The sequence below is a fragment of the Epinephelus lanceolatus genome, chromosome 12 (genome assembly GCF_041903045.1).
Source record: "Epinephelus lanceolatus isolate andai-2023 chromosome 12, ASM4190304v1, whole genome shotgun sequence".
Classification (NCBI taxonomy): domain Eukaryota; kingdom Metazoa; phylum Chordata; class Actinopteri; order Perciformes; family Serranidae; genus Epinephelus; species Epinephelus lanceolatus.
This window is the reverse complement of record NC_135745.1, coordinates 37,280,294-37,305,061: the sequence shown is the minus strand read 5'-3', so window position 1 is coordinate 37,305,061 and position 24,768 is coordinate 37,280,294. Positions and strand designations below refer to the sequence as shown.

The following is a 24,768-nucleotide window of genomic DNA, read 5'->3' as shown; positions in this document are numbered from 1 at the left end:
GAGTAGAAGGCTCCCATAAAGCAGTGGGTACGCTGAAGTGAGTGTTTGCAAAGCCAAGTAGGTTAATGAATCTAAATAATTCAGTGTGCTGCTTTGGTTTGGTTAAGAACTTTGGGTCCTCTGCCTCTAGGGAACCCCTGTGCCACTGAGTGTTAGGGTTCGGTATGCCATTTCCTTTCCTTGCACACACACACACACACACACACACACACGCCACTACAACCTCTGGGAAAGGGAACAGAGCCATCCAAGCAGGGGGCAGCTTCATTAATTGAGGGCTGAGGATCTCCTGTCCACAGAGCAGACGCCCCATTACTGGCCGACACTAACCTGTGCCCTGAACACTTTTACCTGAATGGGCAATTAAATCAAGGCTATGACTCAAGTGTTCAGTTAGAAAAAAATCTGTTTAACCCAGCTCTCTTGAGGAAGTGTAGTTTTATTTATACTCATGGAATTTTGGGGCCTCTCAGCAACAGAATGTGAATGTATTGATTATATGAGTTTTCCCTTGTACTCAAACTCTAATAAAGCTGGCTAGGCATTACAAGAGGCTCCTGTGTGGGCAGCTCTGAAAGGATCACTCGTCAGGCTGCCAAAGAGGACAGCGGCCCTTTGATCTAGGCAGCCTTCTGTACATGTGTATGTGTGTGTGTGTGTGTGTGTGTGGGTGTGTGTGTGTGTGTGTGTGTGTGTGTGTGTGAGCTCTCTCATCTGGCCACTGCAAAGTCTATGCACTCAAACCATGACCTGAACCCTTCAAAGTCAAACTGGCCTCTGCATTGTCCACAGGATCTAGCAAAATGCACCATGGCAACTCTTTGACTTAACAGTCTCTTCCCATCATTCTCCCTCTTCCCCAATCACGCTGAGTGCTGAGTACCTCTTCTGTCAATCTTATTAAAGATACAGCACAATTTGCCGGCCGCCCGTGTACTTAATATCTAGGTTATATATAGCATTCAGATTGCGCACTTCTCTTATTGAGCCACTGAGCCATAAAACAGAGTTTAGATGCTGGAGTTCCTGTATCAAAGGCCGCTTTGCATGCACAGGCATGCAGACAAAAAGGCCCTTAGTGTGACTGAGGTCTACAGTTGTGGCAGCTGCGCCTCAGAGTCAGCCAGCAAGTCAGCTGAGACTCGCCCTGTCTTCACTATCTAGGCAGGACAACCATTCAAAGTCAGCGCAACATGTGTCAGCGCGGTATCCCCTCGTACATCCCCCGACCCCCTCGCTCCACTTCCTCCTCGGCAGACGTGCCTGAAATTCTAGACAAGCCAGCGTACATTCCTCCCATGCTTCCATCGTGTAAGGGAAGGGCGGAAGAGCAGGCCAGACATGTCACAAGGGCATCGGCACTGCCGTCTCTTTACAGTGCATGTTTCTGTGTGTGCGTGCATGAAAGTGCTCTCTTGTGTCCTTCTCTATGTGACTGAGTGAGAATTAGGCCTTTTGTGCAGACTGCGGCCTGACTGTTGAGTTGTGTTATATGCTGGGGGGGGCTGGAGGGAGAGCTCAGGTGACCTCTGTTAAGCTGTCTCACATGGGATGTGGAGGCGTGGCCCTCAGAGGGGCATCAGGGCTACTTTTGCCCGCCTTTAACGGCTGTTGCTACTGCTCAGCTCAGCTGACTGCACACCTTCCCTGATTGCACATCCATCCACATGAGCCCCAGTGTGCATGCTCATACAGCCTGCCATATGATGCTATCTAAATGAAATCATTCTACCTCAAGCAATCCAGTACTCAAGAGCACAATAGGTCATGCAGTGCATGTGACTGCGAGCAGAAGCACATGTGGCCATTTTCGGCTGCGTATTGAGTGACCTCTGGTTCAACAGCCTCTCGGGACAGGAAGCTAGAGAGTGGTAATGCCTCTCTTTTCCATACTTCAGACCCAACAAACAGTTTCTCCTCAACTGTCCTCGATGGACACTCAGTTTCCACCCCTCCCACCCCCATTTCTCTTCCCCCAGCGGGGACAGCAATAGCAGCAGTGGTGGAGGCAGTGGCGTGGTGAAGAAAAGGGCCTCCTGAGCTTTGGAGGAGCACGTTAACCCAGCTTGGCAGGCAGTTAGTTAGTGTGACAGTAGCCGCGCTGGATGCCAATAGGACAGGCACTGTGCAGCATCTCAATGACCAGAATTCACTGGGTACACAGAGAGGGTTTATGGTCCTCCCAGCCATACCGCTCCCACCCCTACTCTCCATCCAACCACAAAGGCATTCAGCCTTTTCATTAGGATGATAATGGGGCAAAAGCCGGAAAGGGCCCCATGTCTGAGCACCATAAGTTGTGGTGATGGCTTTGTGGCAATGTCATGCGTGTCCATGGGAGCACAGTGTGCCGCTACAGTCTGACAAAGACAGTCCAGGACAGGAGAGAGAGGGAAAAAAAAAAAAAAAAAAACAGACCTGAAAATTTAAAGGAAGTCCCTGAGGCAAGGTCGACCTGCCAAAACCAATAACCTTTGGACCATGACCTCAATCTGACCCATTCATGCCACCACACAGTTAAATCTGAACATGGCAAACCGTCATTAGGAAGCACACTTAGGCTTTTAATAATAACCCTCTAAATTGCTGCCGCAGTTATTAGCAAAGGTCTTGTGCTGCACTCACCTTACCTGACAGCATTTCACAATATCAGGGACATGTGGGCATGTTCCTTTCAGTCCTACAAGATTTTAAAGCATTAAGACTCTGAGCTCATACCACTAAATGTGTGCACCCACCACTTGGTCAGTGTTCAAAAACTGTTGCTTTGCTCTGACAGCACAAGGTTGCACACCTGCATGAATGCACCTGCCATGTTTTGTGATACAGGTTGACAACCTGTTACAAACACTACAACACCAAGGAGCTGCAGTCCGAGCTACGTAGTGTGCAAAAGAGAAGGCCTCAACAAGTCCTAGGATGAGCAGAAGCCCGTTCATGAGAGAATGTGATTCTATGTGAATGCATCATTTCACCTACCTGCATAGAAACGTAACAAGGAGCCAATTTCCGTGTTAAGCCCTTCCTCTTGAACTCTCCAAGGGTCCTTAAATCCAAGCTTAAAGAGAAAGTCATTCTGGATCTGCAGAGGCCTCTCATCTGGGCTAAGCCTCCTGACAGCCTCACCGTGCAGCTGAACATACAGTGTGGGGCTGGAATCACTGGAATCTCCATTGTGGTCTGCTGTCAGGCCTGATTGTACAGCACCTTGGCCACAGTCCGGATCTTGGATATCAGGTGTATTACCTGTAGAACAGGCTCTTGACAATGAGCCGGCACTACTGCTGGGTGGCAGGCTGCCCAGACTATGAGGGTTGAGTCTGCTATCTGGTCCCATATTGTTTGTCATGTCGTTTAAATGTCCTATATTGCACTGTTTGTAGTTGGCAGTGACAGCACTGATTCCGTTGGTGTGATGCTGCGAGATGGGGTCCATGCTTGTGCTCGACGCAGGACAGTCAAGGTCCAGTTCGTCCGAGGAGCTGCCATACATGTCGTGGCCCTCTGTGGCACTGTCAAAGGAGGGGCTGAGGATGGATGCTTCTGTGCCCAGGACCATGTCATCGCTGAGGGAGTCCCTGTGCTCGCTGAGCCGGGCCCCGGAGCTCAGGTCATCAAATGCACTGCTCTCCACATCTGAGCCAGAATTTAATCCATAGCTGTCCAAACCGTTCCTGTGCTCCGAGTCGTCGTCATTGGGGGTATCCATGTTGGAGTTAGAGTTTAAATCTGACAGTGAACAGGCTATGTTGTCTTGTGACTCTGATTCTGGGGTGAAAAGTTTTCCATCAACGTCCTGTTGCTTTTGCCTCTCATCTGCATTCTCCATGAGCAGCAGCCTCAACCTGTCACTTGGATGGCCCCTTAATTCTGTGGATTCCAGGGGAGTCAGGTGGCTGCATTTTATACTCGAGTCTTCATTCACCTTGCATGGGTTATCATTATATTCATACTTCACATTGCAGTTGCCATTTTGGATAGTCTTGGGGTTTTCTTTAAAAAAAATGCGCATAACAGAGCTCGACTTACTGCAGAGTTTGCTCAGACGGAGCGCCACCTCGCCGGCTGTGGTGTCCATAGTGCAAAGAACCGGCCTGGGATATGAGGGCGTCAGTCTGTCGTGGACATGTATGGAGCCCCGGTGGAGATCTGCTCTCACCCACTCTCGATCAGCGGGCTGCAGCTGCATGTTCTGTCGGTGCTTCAGCAGAGCCTTCCTATCCAGACTCCGAGTGTGTAGAGACGCAGAGGACAGGGCCGAGTTCATCTTGGCGCCGCAGGCGGCGGTGACAGCTGAGGTGGCGGTGGCGGTGGCTGCAGCTGCGGCGGAGAGGTTTCTCTTCAAGCGCCTCCGTCTCAACAGGAGGGAGCTGGAGTTGCTGGATGAGCCCCGGCCATTAGACGCCACAGTTCGGTTTGACGCACTAGATCCCGCTGAAGATGCGGAATGAGAGAGACTATTCCCGTTCTTTGCCTCTACGCGGGAGGGTGCCAAATGTCCACCGCCATCATCCGCTGGAGTCCCCCGGGCGACAGACAGTCCGCTGGGCTTCTTCATTAACTTGGTCGCGCCTCCATCCGACGCGCCATCCTCAGCGACAGCCTGCACACTTTCCATCTCTGCCAATGAAAAGTCCCCCACTCTAAATAAATAACGGTGCGCACTTGGTTACACCTACAACCTCTACATTTAAAAGCCTGACTGCGTGCCCACCGTGGTAAATGTCCGCCGACTGGGCGGTGTTGCTGACTTATTCCACTGGTAGTCATTCACTTCTTGCCTTCCTTTCCCTGTCGGAGTCTCCTCCGCTGCTCCGAAAAAAACATTTTACCGATGATATTCGCTGGGAAGAGGCTGGGCGCGCGGGGACAGATCAGGGCGGAGACGTGACTGTGCGTCCCATTTGGACCAAAATACAGTGCTAGAATATGAAATGAACGTCGGCCGACCTCCTACGCAAATACTGCCTGATATATATTCATGAGGAGGACACAAGATGGGGTCGCTAACAACAACGCAGTGGATTGTGGGAAGTGTATTGTGCCAGAGCGCGCCCCCGCTGTTCGCCGCTGCGGGGAAAGCAATGATGTCATGAATACATTTCCCATGAAGCTTTTCTTCCGCTCCAGTAAAGTGAGGCGGTGAACAGATGAGAGGCGTAAACATAGCTCGTATAAAATGTTTGGTGTGCGGCTACTGAAGTGCGTCCTCTTATCTGCTGCGGTGTTAGATGTGCATGCAAACTGCGCAGAAAACCAACATATATCACTCAGTGTGGTTGAGTTCCTGCAGACGCAGCCAAAGCCTATCAGCTGTCAACTGTTGAATAGGAGAGTAAACTTTGAACTGTCATTTATTAGGGTTCTGTTGCGCAATGTGCACACTCCCCTTTATTAAAATTCCGTTGCATGCCAGTGTGAAGCTTCGCCGTAGCTCTATTTATTTTGGACTAGTGGTGACGAGGCAAATAACTTCAGCACCATCTCATCAGGACGCCATTTCACAAGGCCATACAGAGTGTACATGCTGTTATTCTATTGTGTTTCTCGCCATCTAGTGGAGCCAACCGCAAAGCTTGACCTAATCTTTTTTCTTTCCTGTTGAGGACGCAGCGACCCTGAGCAGGAGGAAGGCCCATAGGTTCAGTTTTTTAGGTCACCTTTGTCTAATTTTGTTTTTAACCAAAGGGGTTGTACTATTTTTACACGTCCAGATCCAAATATAGACACAATTTACTGTCACATGCATAAAAGGTTTGCATGCAATGTTATACTCCAGAGCATTTGCACTATGACTTTTGTGAAAATGGTGCAACTTATGCAGATATCTGACATTGTTTTTAAAGTTATAAGATGTAAGAATGAGAATGAGAAAAGCTCTGTCTATCAAACTGATTCCAAACTGATTTCAAAATATTTCCCACTTCTATTGCTTTTAAACATCAATAAAACAGTCTTGAATCTCCAGCTGGTTGAGAAACACAAATTATGGAGATTATAGGCTACTTTTATAGCATAAAACTTAACCGGATATCAAATACAATCACGTCTATATTTTAAAAAAGGTCTGAGGATCCCTCACCATCATGAATTAATTATTACATGGGCCTACTAGTGAACAGTCCCAGGGGCCCAAAGTGTCAGGGGGTGCCTTTGGACTTTACCTGCAAATCATCACTCAAATAAACACACACCAATCAGAAAGACACTCGAAAAGAACACATAGAGACACCAAACAACCACAAACACACAAAAAGACCACAAAGAGATGAAAAGGAACTGCAAAGAGACACAAAAGGACCACGAAGAGATGCAGACGAACTGCAAAGAGACAGAAAAAGACCACAAACACAAACAAAAAGACCATAAAGAGATGCAGAGGAACTGCAAAGAGACACAAAAAGACCACAAAGAGATGCAGAAGAACTGCAGAGAGACACAAAAAGACCACAAAGAGATGCAGAGGAACTGCAAAGAGACACAAAAGGACCATGAAGAGATGCAGATGAACTGCAAAGAGACACAAAAAGACCACAAACACAAACAAAAAGACCACGAAGAGATGCAAAGGAACTGCAAAGAGACACAAAAAGACCACAAACACAAACAAAAAGACCACGAAGAGATGCAAAGGAACTGCAAAGAGTTACAAAAAGACCACGAAGAGATGCAGAGGAAATGCAAAGAGTCACAAAAAGACCACCAAGAGATGCAGATGAACTGCAAAGAGAGACAAAAAGACCACCAAGAGATGCAAAGGACCTGCAAAGAGACACAAAAAGACCATAAACACACAAAAAGACCACAAAGATATGCAAAGGAACTGCAAAGAGACACAAAAAGATCACAAAGATATGCTAAGGAACTGCAAAGAGACACAAAAAGACCACGAAGAGATGCAGAGGAACTGCAAAGAGACACAAAATAACTACAAAAAGAGGCAAAACAACCACAAGGAGGCACAAAATGATCAAAAAAATGGCAAAATTACCTCAATTAAACATCAAACGACTACAAAGAGATGCTAAACAACAACAAAAAAACGAGCCAAAACCAACACAAAGTTTGTGCATCTTCGCTTCTATGTAACAGAAATGGTGGGGCCTTTTGCTCATCAGTGCTCAAGGGCTCATTGTCACATAATCTGCCCATGCTTGTCAACTCTTTTGAAGCATACAGACCGTTGAGTAGGCTATCATTCTCAGTCTGCACTTGTTCTCCAACTAAATTAGTTTTATGTTCCAATTTTTGTGAGTGAATTCAGCATACATTTAAAATGACAAGGGGACATTTTACTTCATAAAAAGGTCTGCTGAAAATAAGTGGAACTATTATGTCATAACTCTACTTCATAGCTCACATTATGGAAAGTGCTTCTTCAAGAGTGATAAGGTTTCAAATTTAGATAACCTATAGTGATTCTAGATAAAGGATAGATTCACGGTTATTCAAGCCTGCCTTATTGCAATACTCGCATGCCTGTATGAACACTGATGCAGTCATTCCTACTGTTCATCAAAATAAATATTTTCTGATGCACTTCCAATTAAAGAACTCAGAAATAGTTTCACTGTACATATGAACTACCGACTGTTGCATTACAGCAGACTTGACAAATTGTGGGCACTGTTTGTCAAGCATTGACCTCTATTTAGAGCTGACGTCCTGCCCAGCTGGTTACATTTAACCACGCTAGGTCTATTTCTTAGTGTTACACTTTTGAGTCATGTATTTTTAATATGTAAATGACTGAGCAGATTTTTAATGTATCACTTATTTGCAGGTAGTGTCAGATCTCCTCCCTCGGTCGAAAATAGGACATTTGGTGCCACAGTACCATTGCATTCATGATGAGTTTTGTCACGGCCTTAGCCTGAATGTGTTTCACCTGAACACCTGTCAAATCTGTTGTGAAGTACAGTATAATATAAGAGTAATACAGGCCTAACAGCAGAGTCAAGTACTGAATCTACAAGGCAAGAAATTTGTGAAGCAAGCCTGACTGCAAATACCTCATTTTGGCAATAAGCTTGGATGCAGCGATGTGTTAAAGTGCCATAAATACTGCATGAGTACCTCTATGAAAACTTAACATAGGCAGATCTGAAAAACAATAAACTCAAACAAAGCAAATGCATTCAGAAATGGATTTTAATTGGCATGATGTATCCTTTACATGGTATTCTGTATTTCAAAAATGAAAAAAAAGGAACACTTTCAAATTCGTTCAGTTGCTCCACCGACATGTGAAAGGAAACAGATTATTGCTGAATTCATGTTCCTTGATTACAGCAAAATGGAAAACCTCATGCTCAGCCCGGTGGCTCAGGTTTGTTTCTTAGAGCTGAAATGAGAACTGGAGCGTAATTTGAGTGATTCATTCCTACTTATGCTCTACTGTACTGAACCTATGGATGGGAAATTTCAAATAATGGCATGATGCTGGAATCATACAGAAGCTGGTTCTAACACAGAAAGTATCTCATCTTTCAAAGCCTCGGAGATTAGATGACCCAGTGAAATTTGGATTTTAAAAAAGGAGCATTGTGACCGGTGTCCTGATTCTGAGGAGAAACTGCTCCAAACTCTAACCAAACCCCTGTTGATATTTAACAAAAAACCATAAAGTGCAAAACAATTCTCTATGTTCCCAGTTCCCAGGTTTTATTGGGTCATCTATCCCTCACCGATGGAGGCCTTGCAAAATAAGGTGAGAACACACTTTTCCTTTGCAGACAGATGCATTATAGTAGGCGGCCAACAGCCTGTCACCTCCACTACGTCTCTTCATTTGACAAGAATTTCATATTGCAACTTTAAAAGTAATACAGTAAAAAAGAATAAAAATATTCTGTGTACATAAAGCTTATGAGCATCGGAATACTGGTGTAGGATCAGTGATCAGGTAACAAGACCGTTAAAGTGAAGAGACAAAAATGGTCACAGATCAGATATCCAACAATATTTTACACACTTGGGCCCTGACCTTAAAACAGTGACCGTTGTAAAGCCAAACTCTTAACAGTGCAAAGAATTTCTGCAATAAAAATTTAAAAATCCTTACTCTAATGAATTCACTAATACCTGCACTTCAATTGTAGATTTGAGACTGATTCAAATCTTGTCCGAATGTGTTGTGAGCTGTTGAAGAGGCAGATGTTTTTGGTGGCTCAGTTGAGGAAAAAAAAACAGGAACAAAGTCCTCCTGAATAAAGCCTTTCTAAAGTAAAAGTATAAAAGAAAAAATAAAACCCTGAAGTGAGGCGTAGTGTATAAGCACAGTAAAAAAATGGTGGGGATTACACCTGTAGTTTAACCTTTTGTCTACAAACAACAGATATTGCTTGGTCAAAAGCTTATAATGTCACGAGTAGAAAAGTAAAGTGTATAATACAATGCACATTATGAGCAAAGATCATTAAACACACTGCTGCAAAAAGAAAAAAATGTAAGGGATAACGACGTGGTGGGCCGGCTCTTGGCGTTCTGTGTCGAATCCAAAGAGCTTGGACACGTAAGAACATGTGAATTAATCATTTATGATCCAAGTGCCTCTATGAAAAACAATTAAAACAATTAAAATCTAACAAAAATAATAGAAAACAGATAATTGTTGCACACACTGGAACCAGAGTATATCTGCCAGCTGCAATTTTTACATTAAATTTATAAGATTGTGACATGAATGAAACTTGGTCAAGCAAGAGTCTTCTTTAAATGTAACTTTCCTTCTTCAGTATAAACAAAATGTACATTTGGAGAGAGCGCGGGCATTTCCCAAACTCTCAAATTCACAGTTAGCAATTAGATGTCAACATTGTCGGTACAGTGAGAATTGCACATATGAGGGAAGAACAGAAGTCAGGACTACATAGTAATGACACAGAGGGGACTCTAGGGGGTGCTATAGCCTTGGAAAAGCAGAAGAAAAGAAATATTGCACATAATTCTAATGCTGGACCCCTCCCTCCCCGTCTGTGTCTTTCTAAGCCGTTTCCAAAGTCCCAGCAGGTGCAGTAAAGATGGATCTCCTGCTGATGTCGAGAGCTCAGAACTAACAACCCTGCGTCCTCGCACAGAGCTGTCCGCAACTAGAGGAGTCCAGAGTGAGAACAGAATAAAGAAGAGGGATAAAAACATGTCCACTGAGACAAGTCCACTGGTGTTATTGATGAACCAAGGTACGGTCGCCCTCGGTAGTTGTCGAAAGTGTTGTTCAATTGCAAACAAAAACTCTCCCGCTGTCCAATCGCCACAGAACTGAGCGCCTGCCTGAGAGCTCAGCGGAGAGGTTAAAGAGACAGTCGAGCAAATTCCATAGAGGGGCGATGTGAATCAACTGGAGTCATTATGTGCTACTACAGTGGATGGAGTAGTGAGTGTCTACATCTTGGAGCGTAGTACCGACTCAGTTGTGTGGGTCTTGAAAAGGCATTTCAGAAGACATGGCCTTATTGTAGAAACGGGCACCATTTTACTGTCCAGCACTTAAGGTTCTCAGTGGAGGAGAGCGCCGGTCCGGCACTGCTCGAGACAGTGGTGGTCTACTATGGTCTGTGAAACCTAAAGGAAGAACAGAATAAAAGAAAGTGTTGTTTCAAACATTTCAGCACATTTCATCACCTCAGCTAGATCTCACTGCGCTGCACAGCCAGCTGAGACTAACTCCAGCTGTATATCAACTGATAACAAGGCGCGTGTAGTCGCATGCAGATTAATGGATTCTGCATGTTACCTGGTTAAATGGCGACTTGACTCATGCACTTCCATCTCGTTGCTCTTGAAATCGTTGAGTTCCTTCCGTATAGCTGCCTGCAGAGGACAAACAAGAAGGAACATTTGAGAAAAGCTGCAGAGGCTTAGTACATATACTGCAGCCTCTAAGCCCTGACTCTACCTCCTTTTAGAATGCTTCATGCATCATTTACGCTTATCTTGAGGCCATGAATGATTCTGCTGAATTCTCTTCTCACATCACAAGAGCCCTCAATTTCCTCCTCTCGAGACATCCAAGAGCATGAACAATAATATACAATCTGTTGCTGGTCTACTTGGGTTGTCAGCTTGTGTTTTTAGACTCCAATGAAGTGGTGATAGCAGGGATTCACATAAATGAAAGCACACAGAGAAAAACGTTGAAATACCATTTTTAGTTCCGACCAATACAGGTTTATTTGTCAAGATGTATGGTCGTGGATGTATTACTGAATGGGGCTATCGGGCACAGGCCCAGGGGCCTTAAGTGCCAGAGTCACCCCCATCCTGACCTGACTTGGCCCCCACCTACAAAATGCCATTCAAATTAACACTAACAAGGAGGAGACGCATAAGCACCATAAAGAGATGCAAAGGAACTGCAGAGGCACAAAATAACTACAAAGAGAGATAAAGGGTCCAAAAAAGAAAAAAAATTCGCCTCCGAACATACACGCTCACACACGCTCACACACAAATCCCACAAAATTACCTCTAGAGTCACAAAAATGACTATAAAGAGACACAAACACCTAAAAATACACAAAATTCCCTTAAAAACAGTCAAAAAATTACCTTGAGAGACAAAAATTGAACTTGAAGGGACATAAAATAATTACAAAAAGGGGTAAAATAACCAATTATCGACACAAAATCATCAAAAAGCGACACAAAATCACTACAAAAAGGGGCAAACTAACAATAAAAAGACACAAAATGACTATAAAGAGACATAAAACAACTGAAAAAGACAAAAATCACCTAAAGAAAACCTCTAGAGACACAAAACGACCAAAATTACCTTAAAAAAGTCATAAAATTACCTCGAGAGACACAAAACCACTATAGAGATACAAAACTACAAAAGCAGGGAAAAATTTCCACAGACACAAAGTAACCAAAAAAGACACAAAATGACTATCAAGAGACAAAATGACTAACAAAAACACAAAGTTACCTAAATTAACCAGAAAAGACACTAAATAATTACAAAAAGCGGGTAAAATGACCAATTACCATTACCAACCATTTACCAAAAAGATTCAAAATGACTACAAAGAGACACAAAATAACTATAAAAAGGGCAAAATAACCAGAAGGAATGACCAAAATGACAAAAAAAGACACAAAATGATTAAAATACATGAAATTACCTAAAACAATAACTTGTAGAGAGACAAAATAATTACAAAAAAGGGGTAAAATAACAAAACACACACAAAATGACTACAAGGACATAGAAAATGACCACAAAAAGTCACAAAATTAGAACAACAAAGAAAACCGGCAAAATCTCCTCAAAGTCTGTAGCTGTGTTTCTAGTCCTATGTAGGAGAGGTGGTGGGGCCTTTACACGTTTGTGCCCAGGGGCCCATTGTCTCATAATCCGCCCATGTGAACAGTGTTTCTAGGTGGTTCAAAAGTTCAAATATAATCCAGGGTTGCAAAAGACCTGAGGCTTGCATTTAAGGGTTAATAACACTTAAAAAAAAACAACAGCAACAAGCAAATAAACAAAACATCCCTTTTCTGGGTTTGTTTATGAGCACAAATCGAAGCTGTTATCCATTCATGTAGTTATAGACATTCATGTCTGGGACAATAACGTGTGAATCATAGCCTCAAAGTAGCACCACAGGAGTAGTCGAGGGCTGAGTGCCTTGCCGGGGGCAGGACGACTAAAACAGATTGTTAAAGTGCCCATGAGTCAAAGTTTCAGGAAATAAAATGGTGTGCTGTACCTTTTCTAATAACCTTACATCCCCTCTACAATGTTCTCTGTGACAGCAACCCAGCAGGGTGATGTCATTGTGTTTGCCATTCAGCATGACTCAAAAGAATGTCTCCAGCCTTGGAGAGGATGCTTCTGTGACAGGAGAACAAACAATATTCAAATCTGTACTACATGGTAGAAAGAGGGAGGAAAGAAAAAAAAGACGTCAGCAGAGCAGAGCTGCGGCTGAGGGGTCCTGAGGCACTGCTCGTCCGATTATGTAAGGGGAGCTGTTGCATAATCAAAACGCTGGATCCCCGTGATTTTCACGAGTGCTCCTCAGGTGTGACCTGCCGTGCTCAAAAACTGCACATCATCAAAGCAAAGGAATCAAAACAACAGAAGCAGCATCACTGTGAGAACTCATTAAAAGTCGCTTGGGCAGCGAGCAGCAGGACTGCTCCGGGGTGTTTACTCACGAAGGGGAACCAAACAGCTGAGGTGGAACTAGCTGTAACAAGAGAGGAGGAACGCATCCTACTACCATTACTCTCCTGCGTTACGGGTTGCGTCACATGAGGAACAGATGGGGGGTGGGGGGAGAGAAGCACGATGGTGTTTGAATGAATCTGAAAGCAGGCGAGGAGGCATCTTAAGATTATCAAAACAATCTAAAATCTAAGTGTAAGTGATACTGGCCTTGTCAGCTGCTGTGAGCCGGGTCCAGGGCTTATCTGCCCGCCTGTCGTAGTCCTGGGCATCTGACACCTCCACGTAGTCACTGAATCGGATGAGGATTTTGGCCTGTCTCAGCTCCTCTACAGTGGGCCTCTGGCTCAGCTGCAAATAAAGCAGGAGAAAAGGGACTTAGAGTACAGGAAACTAGGTGGAGAATTCCTCGTCGCTGTCATGGTTAGAAGCTTCTTAGAATTTGCATATTTTCCATTCCTTATAGAAAAAAAAAGACTAGCACATCCAGTATTTCTTGTGCAGGTGCCTCAGAGAGGAGTTCAACACCACACTGCTCTGACATTCTGGACATTTATTGAATCAGTGGACTAATGAATCTACCCTAAAAGAATCTGCATCACAAACAGCAATGCATCAGTTGATCAGTGTCCAAATCAGCCAGGTCGCTATGCCGACCAATATTAGCTTTTCACAGTTATCTGTAACACCTTTAATGACGGTCGATAAATAACAGTGCAGTACATAAATGCAAGAGGTAATTAAGTAACACTGCAGCATGACAACATTCCTATATATTTTAATATTTCCTGTGAATATAATCAAATTAATCATATTTATACATGTATTTTGTATCTACTTGTACTTAAGTGTCCTTGTTTTCTTATTTTGAAAAGCACAAGCAGTCACGTGTGTGTACTGGACCTCCAGTGAATGATTAGAGAAAAGTAAAATCAAACACTACTTGAGGAAATTACAGCATAGTATTAAATCATAACATCAAAACAGCAGTGAACACAGTTTTTTCCTCGTATATTCATTCAAACATGAGGGCTACTTTAATTAAATATTGCTAAAAACATGTGCAGAATTGAAATAGTGTATGGTTGTATATGGTAAACTCAATTTATGCAAAATTTAGCATAATTTTGGAGCATTATTTGGCCCCCTTTCCGACAAGATAGCATAACATGGTACCAATGGATGCCTTTAATGTATCAGTGTCTTCACTGTAGCTTTAAAACTGAGCCCGCTGTAGCAGGTTTTATTTGCTAGAAATGACTCTGCCTCACCCCCTCACCTTCAGCTCTGCCTGTCATACATGCTGCTTCTTCGCATTTTTTTTTCCCCCAGACGTTTGTCCATCATGTCTTTGCCCCTTTCATTTTCATGTTCTCTCTGTACCCTGGCTTTTCCTCATGGAGTCCCTGGTGTTCAGTGAGGCGCTCTGACTTAGCTAATCAGGCTCCAGTCCGCCTCACATGTTTACATTAGGGGCTCTTGTGAGTTTTGCGCATCACAAACCTGACCCATGTCAGATGGACTGCACCATTTCACAACACCTGTAGGGGGTGGGCATATCAGATGGCATGCTGAAATGTGTTTTAAATGTAAAATTACATTTATTTATCTATCATGTAAAAATATATATATATATATATATATATATATATATATATATATATATATATATATATATATATATATATATAGCTTGTATTGTCAGTGATTTAAGCCGGTAAGTAAATTGTTGTACTTGATCCCATTTAAGAATCAACCATAGACCTTTTCATGGGCCCCGCCTTGGCCTTGGGCTGGGGTCATCTGTACCCTTTGACCCCTCGACGGCGGGCCTGCTTCCACTGCTTCTAATGGCTTGTTGCATATGAACGAACACAACTAGTCGGAGCAGAGGAGTCTCTAAGGCAGCTGTCAATCACTGCTAGTGAACTGCGGTCAGATTGTTAAACTAGGGAGCACTAATCAAATATGATACAAATGTTTTCAGGAACATATTTTAGTGTACAGTTTAGCTGTAAAATGAGAGTGTTTGTGACCCGGCCGCCATGTTGGACACAGTTAAATAGGAGTAGAAAGCACCGCACACACCAGCCAGACCAACGTTCTCATATAACAGCCAAACAGTACACTAAAATATGTTTCTGGAAACATCTGAGGGGAGAAATAGTCAGAGCAGTTACAGGATCTTGATTCATATTTGATTAGCGCTGCTTTGTTTGACAGTTTGACAGCAGTTCACACAGCGATTGAAATCACTGACAGCTGTGTTAGAGGCTCCTCGGGTCTGATTGGTTGTTGCTGACTGCGCTAGCGTCTGATTCTAGCAAATACCATGAGAGGCAGTAGGAGGGAGGGAGGGAGGGTCTGTTTCATGTATTTCTCTAGGAAAATAGTGACAGTTTCAGCAAGTATGACACAGTTATTTTCTCAAAGATAACAACTGTGGCTTAAAAGAGATTTTAAAACGGAGCATTTCAGGCAGAGGGTGAATACAGGTATATTCAGAGGCAGTATGAGAACAATAATGTGCTTTTGTGAACATTAAATCATGTAAACATTTTCTAGTAAAAACCCAAAGTACAAGTATGAACCTAAAAATGAGCATAATATGGGACATTTAAAACATTTTGTCTAATAAAGCACAAGGGACTAAAGGCGTGTGATGCATGCAATAAACTCCTCCAACAGCTGTGAGATTGTTGTTTTGAGCAGCATGTCTGCAGGTGAGCAGAAAGTGCTATAATCTAATTGAAAGTGATGGGAACATGCTCAACACCTCCCTATGGGGTCGAAGGATTTGGCAGCCAGTGTGCTGAAGGGCCAAGGACAACAAGGACATCAGCCAGCGTCTCCTGGGGGAGACCTGAGAACTACAATATCACGCCTGTAACAGACTGCAGCCTCACTTCTCGCCACAGATGAGTCACTGTCACAGTGTTTGTTTTTCCTGGCCAACAATTTACCCCCTCCGAATGCTTTGAGATCAAGTGTGGGTTTGCACCTTTGGAGCTATTTTGGACTCACCTTTCGTGTTAGCCTTCGCTTGATCTCCCTCTTCTCCTCCATTTCCTCTTGCTCATTGCGAGCTGCAGAGAATAAGAGGATGAGAGTTACGCTGCGAGTGCCAACAGTGGACTGTCTATGAAATGTTTAGAAACCACTGGGGGGGTGGGGGGTGGGGACAAACACACTGTTTGCATAATGTGGCTAATTAGATTCACACTAAACTGGGTAAGTTTCTTAAATCCTGAAATAGTTTCCATCACTGGCTGTTTAATGCTATTAGGAATGGGCACCAGGGGAGAATGATTGCTTTGTTCCTTTCAAGTTGTCCCAGGGCTTTTTGGTCCATGTTTCTCGATCAAGTGATTAACCTATTTAGAAATAAACATTTCTTTCTTTTGCGAGGGAAAAAAATTCTGATCACATTAAGTTCTTACATCTCACGAAAATTCACCCGTGTGTTGCATTTATATTCAGAGTCAATTACGGAGACAAAAACCTCCAACTCAGAGGCTCAAGTAAAAAGGAGAGACGGGAGTAAACAAGAGGCATTCTGGGACGCAGCTCCTGTTTGCGAAAGCTTCAACAGTCAAACTGCATTTGTGCTTGTGCTGAACACACACTGTATCTGTAGTACTCCTGAAAATGAACCCCCCTGTTTGTTTAACCTTGGTATTGTATGCGTGTGAGTAATGCTGAGGACACGACTTGTCACTCATGAATTCTGAGACTTTGTATTTTCCTCCCGCTCTCTGCCAATCACGCAGGAGCCTCTAGGAAAGCAGGAACTGCTGGTAAATCAGCCTTTGAAGTGAGAGACGCAGAGTCCCAGGCAACAGAACTGTTTCTCTCTGATACTGCATGTGTCTGAGCAAAGAAAACAGCCTCTCTGGACATGCCTCCTCGGGGAGCCTTGCTGCCTGCCTGCCTGCCTCAGATGAAACGGCAGACCAAGGAGGAATAAAGGGGAAGAAGTATGCCACTAGCTTGCATACAACTAGGCCTCTAAAATAACCAGGCTGCACCATATGAAGCCTGCATGCACAGTCTGCGACAAACAAGACTCATGCTTTGCTGCGATTCCTTTAACAAAGCGTCGCACAGTTAGAGAGGGCAATTTTGGCAATTTTGTTACTTTGACGTTTCTGTTAAATTGTTCTTATTTGTGAGCTGACTTTAGCAGCTTAGCGATAATGTTAAATACATTGAGACACTCACGTTTGAGGATGTTCCTCTGTTCCAGCTCCTCCGCAGTGGGTCTCTGACTCAAGCGCCTGGTTAGAAACATACATCCACAGTCAGCACATAATCACAGGCAAGAGGTCAGCAAGTCAGCCAAAAACAGCAAAAGTTCCTGATGCAAATCAACATAATTTGCATGTAATATCACATAATCATCAGCTGTCATCGTTGAAAAGAAACTCTGTGCAAACATTTCATTGGTTCGTCTTCTGTGATATAAATAGTTCAGAGGCAGCTGCTCAGTTCAGTTTTTTCTTCCTTCCATTTTGCCCAGTTTTACTTCCCTGCTTTGACAGCAAGTTCCAGTAAGGTTATTCACATTTTTGCTTTGCAGCGTGAGTGCTTTTACAACTGACAACCCTGGGCTTTAGAGTAAAATGCAATGCGTTGGTCCCAAACTGTATTAAATAAACATTAAACTCAACATTTCCTCACTCCCAGTACAACTTATTTATAAGCATCTGAGTTCAATGCTGTTTTCTCGTAGTTGAAAGATTTGCATCTTTTTTAAGCTTCTCCCTCACAACAGCTTGACAGGTGCACTTCCTACAAATTTAGTCTGCCATGATCACCAATCCTTCTCTTCCAATGCAAGGACTGCATGATTATACGTTGGTGCAATGCAGGGAAGAAGGCTAGTAAAAGCAAGATATTCCTGAAGACTCAGCTCTCATCTGATGCTGAATAAGGCATTATGACACAGTCACATGCCAACTGGAAGGTTTCAACACTCAAGACAGCTTAGATATACCTAACACACACACACACACACACACACACACACACACACACACACACACACACAGAGTCACACAGACAAAAGACACATGGAACAAGACAGTCGGACACTGTTGCCATCACATTTTCTTGTTTTCAGCTATATCTGAAGAGATACATTTTGCACAGATTATCTCTAATTTCCTCAATTTGTGAGTGTCTGAAATGACTAAGATACCCAAAGGCAATCTCTGAAAGGTCACTCTAAGTGCTTTCAACCGGGGACTCTTATTATAGCACTGTGTCAGGACCCTGCGGGAGGAGACCGAACCGTAGGCACTGGATCAATGATTGTCTCCATCTCGTTCAGATCTGACAGCCATCTGGAACAGCTCGGCCCCGTAAGCTACTGTACGCAGGGTTAGGTCTGTGCTCAGACCGGCTTGTCTCATCTCATCTCGTGTCATCTCTTCTCCCACTTGGAGGTTATTGTTCAGGAAAAAAAAAAATCAAAACACTGAATCTCAGACTAGAGCTCTCCGCCTCTCAGTCCGATCTGAGCATTATATCAGCCTCCCGCCAGCGAAGATGCAGGTACTGTAAATAAACATGCACAGACTGGCCAACAAACATCCATATGGATGCTCCTTCCCAAATAATTTCTATCACAACCAGGTTTATTTTTAGGCGGCCTGTCTGCCGGTTCTGTGCAATATGGAGAGCAGAGACATGAGCATAATGAGATTATATAAGGAGTTACACAAGGTTCTATCAAGTGGCTAATAGGGAGAACAATTTATTTAAAGCTGCACTAATAAATATTTTATATTAATAATGCATGAAATGACTATGTGTAATGTGAAAGGTGTAACTCATAATGACAAATTCACAAAGGATTAGCATCAAACTCTGCAGCTCCCAAAAGCTCATTTTCCATAACTGCTTATGCAGGCAGGGTACAAGGCAGGGTAAGACCATTGCTGGGCTAATACTTAGAGACAGACAGCCATTCATGCTCATATTCTCACCTATGTGCAATTTAGAGTCACCTATTAACCTAGCCTGCACGTCTCTGGATGGTGGGAGGAAGCCGGAGTACCTGGATAAAACCCACGCTGACACGGGGGAACATGCAAATCCGCACAAAAGGGCTCCCCAACTCTGGGTTCGAACCCCCCACCCTCTTGCGGTGAGGCGACAATGCTAACCACTGCACCACCGTGCCACCTCTTTAAAGGAATAGTTCAACACTTTTGAAAATAATCGCTTTATTTGAATTTCTGCTGGTTTCCTGGGAGATAAGATTCCAGAAAGTCACTGAGTCTGTTTATACATGATATTAACATGTTTCAGTGATCCGAACACAAGTAGACAGCTGAGACACATCGTCGCTCACACCTTCATCTTCTGTGTGTCTCCAGCTGAGCATCTGTGTTTGGAATTCGTTACTGCTTATGTCACTTACACTGTAGGGTCAAAGGACCCTGCACATGATTACTACGCCCACACTCTTGCGCTACTGTTTGCTAGCATGCTAGCTAGTCATGTTAGTGGTTGTGTCAATGCAGCTTTGTCCACCTTAATAATTACAATAATAATAACTTTATTTGTAGAGCACTTTTCGAGCTGAAAGCACAAACTGCTTTCCAAGGTGAAGAAAATACAAAACAAAAGTGATACTAATAAACATAAGCATATACATGTGCCTACACCAACATGTACATTTAAACACATATATACATGTGTGCATGCGTACATATACACATTTTCTCACAATAAGGAAAGGCCATTCTGTAAAAGTATGTTTTCATGCAAGATTTTAAGATGTGAATAGAGTTAGTTGAGCTCATGCTCAGTGGGAGGCTGTTTCAAAGCCGAGGAGCAAGAATGGAAAGACTTGATAACGCTTTGTTTTTAACCTGGACTCTGGAACAGTTAGAAGACCCAGACCAGCAGACCTGAGAGGCGTGTTTGGACAGTACGAAGTAAAAAGCTTGGTTATATACTCCGGTGCCAGATCATTGAGAGCCTTTAAAATGGATTCTACAAGAGACTGGAAGCCAGTGCAGGGAAGAAGGCCAAAGAAGGTGTGAATCCTTACTGTGAATCCATGGCAATAATACAATCCGTATAAGGTTATCAATTTCTAAACCCTCTTCTCTTATTTATTTATATATTCATTTATTTTCCTCTGCTTTCTTTTCTAAAATATAAAATCCAACTTCCAGAAATTTCCTGTATTACTTCCTGTGTTCCTGTACTATGGATGTGTTCTGCTAAACTGACATATTTGTCATGCACTTCACAATTTTCTGTGTTTATTTTGTACACAAAATTCAATAAAAGAACAGCCACGTCATGATGATGTAGTCCTTGTCAGGGATGAATCAGATGCAATTGCACTTACACTACAAAAGATATATATTCAAAAGCATCCCAGACCACATCGACAAGCGGTTTGAGTGATCGGTTCACAATGCATCTTCTTGGTCGTTTACACTTGTATTTAATGCTGTCATGTGATGATACCAGGTATATATAAGCTCAATACGACTGGTCAAAAAGTAGCCTTGCACATAACGCCCCAGTAAAACCACAGCTTGTCATCTGTTCTTTTAAAACGAACAAAATATAACATTTATTTGTAAGATTTACAGGTGCTGGGAGATGAATGTTTCTACTAGCCACCTTCCCCTTCTTTAAGTTTAAGCTGAGCTAACCCCCTCCTGGCTATAGCTTTACATTGACCTGACAGACATGACAGTGGTATTGATCTTCTCATGTAACCCTCAGCAAGAATGCAAACAAGCCTATTTCCAAAACTGACTATCTATTTACAAGACATGCACTGTATCATTTATAAAAAACATAAAGACATATGAAAGCCAGCAAGAATCACAAACAGTTAGCCAAAGACACAGCAGTGTTTCTCAACTTTCTCAAGGATAAAACCAGAAACTTTTCCGTTCAGTTTTCTCCCTCGAGATAAAGGGTCTCCAGGGTGTTCCCAGTGAATCAGGTCAATAGAAGTTGAGGTCAACGAGTCCTAGAGCAGCATTATCATAATCAATTCTGATTGGCCTGGCACAAGCGACAACATTACAACATTACCGGACACAATGCTGTTGGCAAAAAGCATGAAATTAGGAACTGTATATCGGATGACACCGTGCAAAGGACACTGTGACCGAGCGTTTTGGGAACATGACAACTAAGCAGGCAGGCCTTCTGGGAACAGGCGCTGTGTTCCAATCACAGTGGGGAATAGTGAGTTTCATGCCAGTGTCTCTAGATGATACTCCATCCCTTGCAACCATATTTCCCGCATCTCATATTTTATTATACTATCCAGGCTTTCATTTTTACCCAAACACTTGGCGGCCTTTTCCTCCCTGAACGCATCACTACATCCCTACATTCAGAAAGGCAAGTCATGTTCAAAGAGAGGAGTGAAATCAAATGAGGCGTGTGATCCGTTGGGGAAAAACATTATGTTGTTTGATCTCTTCAATTACTAGAATTCACATTTATGATCTCAACATATGTATACAAATTCCTGTGATTTGTACGCACTGCACCAGTGTGGAGATGTGTGTGTAAACTGCTGGTATAAAGTGGCTTGCGTGGTGCTGCTGTGTGGAGGAGTCGGGTGGAGATAGTTTGGCACATGCATCACCGTGGTGATTCAGTCAGCGAGGGAGGAAGTCAGGCAGGAGGAAGAAAGAGGAGAGAGAGGGAGAGCGCGCTAGAGAGAAGACAAGAGAAGAAAAAGGGGGGGGGGGGGGGGGGGGGGAGTGATGCATTGCTGAAATTAGGTCAGCTCCATTTTCAGAGCTTCATTTTAACAAGATAAAGCTTTTATCCTTATCGGATGTTGAAAAGGAAAAAAATGAAAGGATATAAAAGTGTTTCAACAGAAAAAAGGCTCACATTTGCAACGGCTTTGGACTGAGTCACGGTTCTATCAGCCAGGATATTGGGCCATCGTCAGCCCAAAGTAAGACATAATGCTCGGTTTGGCTGAGAAGGGTCGATGCTGTTTTCAAGCAACAAATGTTGAGTTGGCTGCAGCAACATCAGCCAGGTTTACTGAGAATATTTGGCCCATAAATTGTGCATGTGTGTAAATGTATTCAAGTTTAAAAAATGCATGTGTGTACACCTCATACTCGCCTTGTGAGTTTGGTGCCTATCTGCTGCCTAGACTCCAGTCTCTCCTCATCTGTCTGCATGGGCAGGATGTTTTTCTCCTCCAGCTCTCTTTTGGATGGACGGTTACTCAGCTTGATGGCCAGAGAGTCTTTCCTCAGCACCTTCTGAGCCAGGGTACCTAAACACAAAGACCAGGGTCAAACATATGAGAAGCTGCAGGCGTGAAGCGCAGATCTGAGGCCTCATTTACCCAAACACTCTTCATCTTCATTCTACTGCATTTCTCAATTGTTTCAAACAGATTATACTTTGGATTTGGGCAAAAATTAAAGACAGGCGACTGTATACTTAACTTGTAAATAAATAGGTGTAAAACGCTGCCATTTGCCTGCCATGTTTGTACTGATACCAGGATCTAAATAGTTGCACAGTGTTTGCAGAAGGTCCAGATATGGAATACTGCTCTAGCCTGACTATAGTCTAAACCTTTGACTATCATTTGAAGTTTTAATGCCTTGTACAATAAAGGAAATGCTTACTTAAACATAGACTTGAAAGTTTCCTGTACCTTAAAATATAGTTCATAATTCCAATGCCCTTTTAAGGGTCAGTTCACCCCACAGTCAAAAATACATATTCTTCCACTTAGCTGTAGTGCTACTTATCTAGTCTCGCCACCAGACAATCAGAGATCTCCGCCTTCTGATAGTCTGGGGACACTCCTTTCTAAAGTGTGTTTAACACACCGGAGAAAACGGCCGGGAACAAAGCAACGCCTCTTGCATTTTTAAAAAGGACACGCCCTCCCGGAAATGTGCGCTCCCACTTTTCTCGTCGACAAGGAAATAAACACACAGAGAGCTTGAAAATGGACGCTGAGAGATTGAACTCCGTTTTATCAAACGTGTGCTCAGTCCACAAGATTGTGGAAATGAAGGACTTACAGCGACTTCGTTTAAAACTTTTAACGCAGTCGGACTATGTTTACGAGCACAAGAGTTCAGCGAGCCACTGAAGGACCGCCCTGCGGATTTACTATTGGTTCTGCACCGTAGTGAGTTTTTTTAAACTCTGAAATTGTATCCGCTCATCTAAACACAAAATCAGGGAGAAAGACATCAGTCTTTAGTTAAGCAAAGCATCTAAAGACTGACTTGTGAGTCTACTACTTATCAGTCTAGATTGTTTTGGTATGAGTTGCTGAGTGTTGGAGGTATCGGCCATACAGATGTCTGCCTTCTCTTTAATATAACACAACTAGATGGCAAAAAATACATTTGAAAAACTCAACTTTTTGGCACTGAGCACCACAAGCCAAGTGCCATCTAGATCAATTATATTCAAGAGAGGGCAGACATCTCTACGGTCAGTATCTCCAACACTCAACAACTTACAGCAAACAATCCAGACTGATAAGTAGCACTACAAGTAAGAGAGTAAAAATATATATTCTTGATTTGGGGGTAAACTGTCTCTTTAAAGTCATGATGTGGCCTACTGAACGATTCCATCACACATGGCCGATCAAAACCTTTAAAAACTCCAACATGCTCCCAAGAGAGAGTAAGGACACAGTGTCAAAGACACGGACAGTTTCGCACAGAGGTTGTGAGTTATAAGTGTTTCCATGCGTGAGCACATGATTCTGGATACACTCCTGCGAAGCTCAGTTTGGCCCTGCTTTGAAGGTCAAACTACATCTGCGTTCTCGGAGCCTTCAGGTGAAGCTTGCAGCACTGTCGATTAGGATGAGTCAAGCAAATGTGTCATCGCGTCTGTAAACATGAGCTGTCTTTTTCCACAAAACAGACAAAGACTGTTCTCCTGCCAAGGCACAATATGGTTTGTTTTAATGTTATTTCATGCTTTTGCCTTTGAAAACAAAGACAAGAAAAATCCTAAATAGATTATGGAGCTCTGTTGATACAAAACAAATACAGTATTAAAGACTCCTCAAGGTCACCGTAACTTCTGCAACTCACTTGTAAATATGTCATCATCGTCGTCGTCATCGTCATCATCCACATCGTCGTCCTCGTCCTTATACATGCTGGGGAGATCTTCGTAATCGGACTCATTGGGCATGTTCTCCTTGTCGTCCTCATAGTCGATGATCACAGACGGCACTTCTCTCCTGTCCAGGGGAGCACACTGACTGGCGCTGTGCAATGCGGAGCTAGAGGAGAGAAAGGGAGATGCGTTTCCGGTGCAATTAATATAATGGGTCATGCTTATGGCCCTAGCATTTGGCCTTGCTAAGCAGATGTCCACCCCACAGAAACTGAAAACTGAAATCCAGTTTACACGGGAAACCACATATTTCAAGCTTAGCTCTGTATCGTCTTTTTGCAGTCAGCAAATATTGTTTATGACATGGAGCATTAGTGAAACAATAACCCTCACAAGCCTTCTCAATCCAGAAAAGGAAGTGATTTAAAACAATAAAAGAGGTGCATAGTCTAATGATAGCTTAGTGG

At 43.2% G+C, this 24,768-nt stretch overlaps 2 protein-coding genes across 5 annotated transcripts in view; both read right to left on the bottom strand.

Moving 5' to 3' along the window:
• The window catches only part of phlpp1 (PH domain and leucine rich repeat protein phosphatase 1), a 55,897-nt gene extending 50,943 nt beyond the window's left edge, over positions 1-4,954 (bottom strand). Inside the window, exon 1 of the mRNA XM_033650342.2 lies at positions 2,980-4,954. Coding sequence (XP_033506233.2) covers positions 2,980-4,618 — 1,639 coding nt within the window. The 5' untranslated portion in view covers positions 4,619-4,954. The remainder of the gene's footprint in view (positions 1-2,979) is intronic.
• A 4,497-nt stretch (positions 4,955-9,451) lies between these two features.
• Positions 9,452-24,768, bottom strand: part of LOC117271850 (phosphatase and actin regulator 1-like) — a 71,957-nt gene continuing 56,640 nt past the window's right edge. For all 4 annotated transcript variants that reach the window (XM_078173385.1, XM_078173383.1, XM_078173384.1 and 1 more), the window contains exons 6-12: positions 24,274-24,467; positions 22,313-22,469; positions 17,399-17,454; positions 16,202-16,263; positions 13,384-13,528; positions 10,736-10,808; positions 9,452-10,563 (exon numbers count right to left, since the gene is read on the bottom strand). In XM_078173385.1, coding sequence (XP_078029511.1) covers positions 10,548-10,563; positions 10,736-10,808; positions 13,384-13,528; positions 16,202-16,263; positions 17,399-17,454; positions 22,313-22,469; positions 24,274-24,467 — 703 coding nt within the window. In that variant the 3' untranslated portion in view covers positions 9,452-10,547. The remainder of the gene's footprint in view (positions 10,564-10,735; positions 10,809-13,383; positions 13,529-16,201; positions 16,264-17,398; positions 17,455-22,312; positions 22,470-24,273; positions 24,468-24,768) is intronic.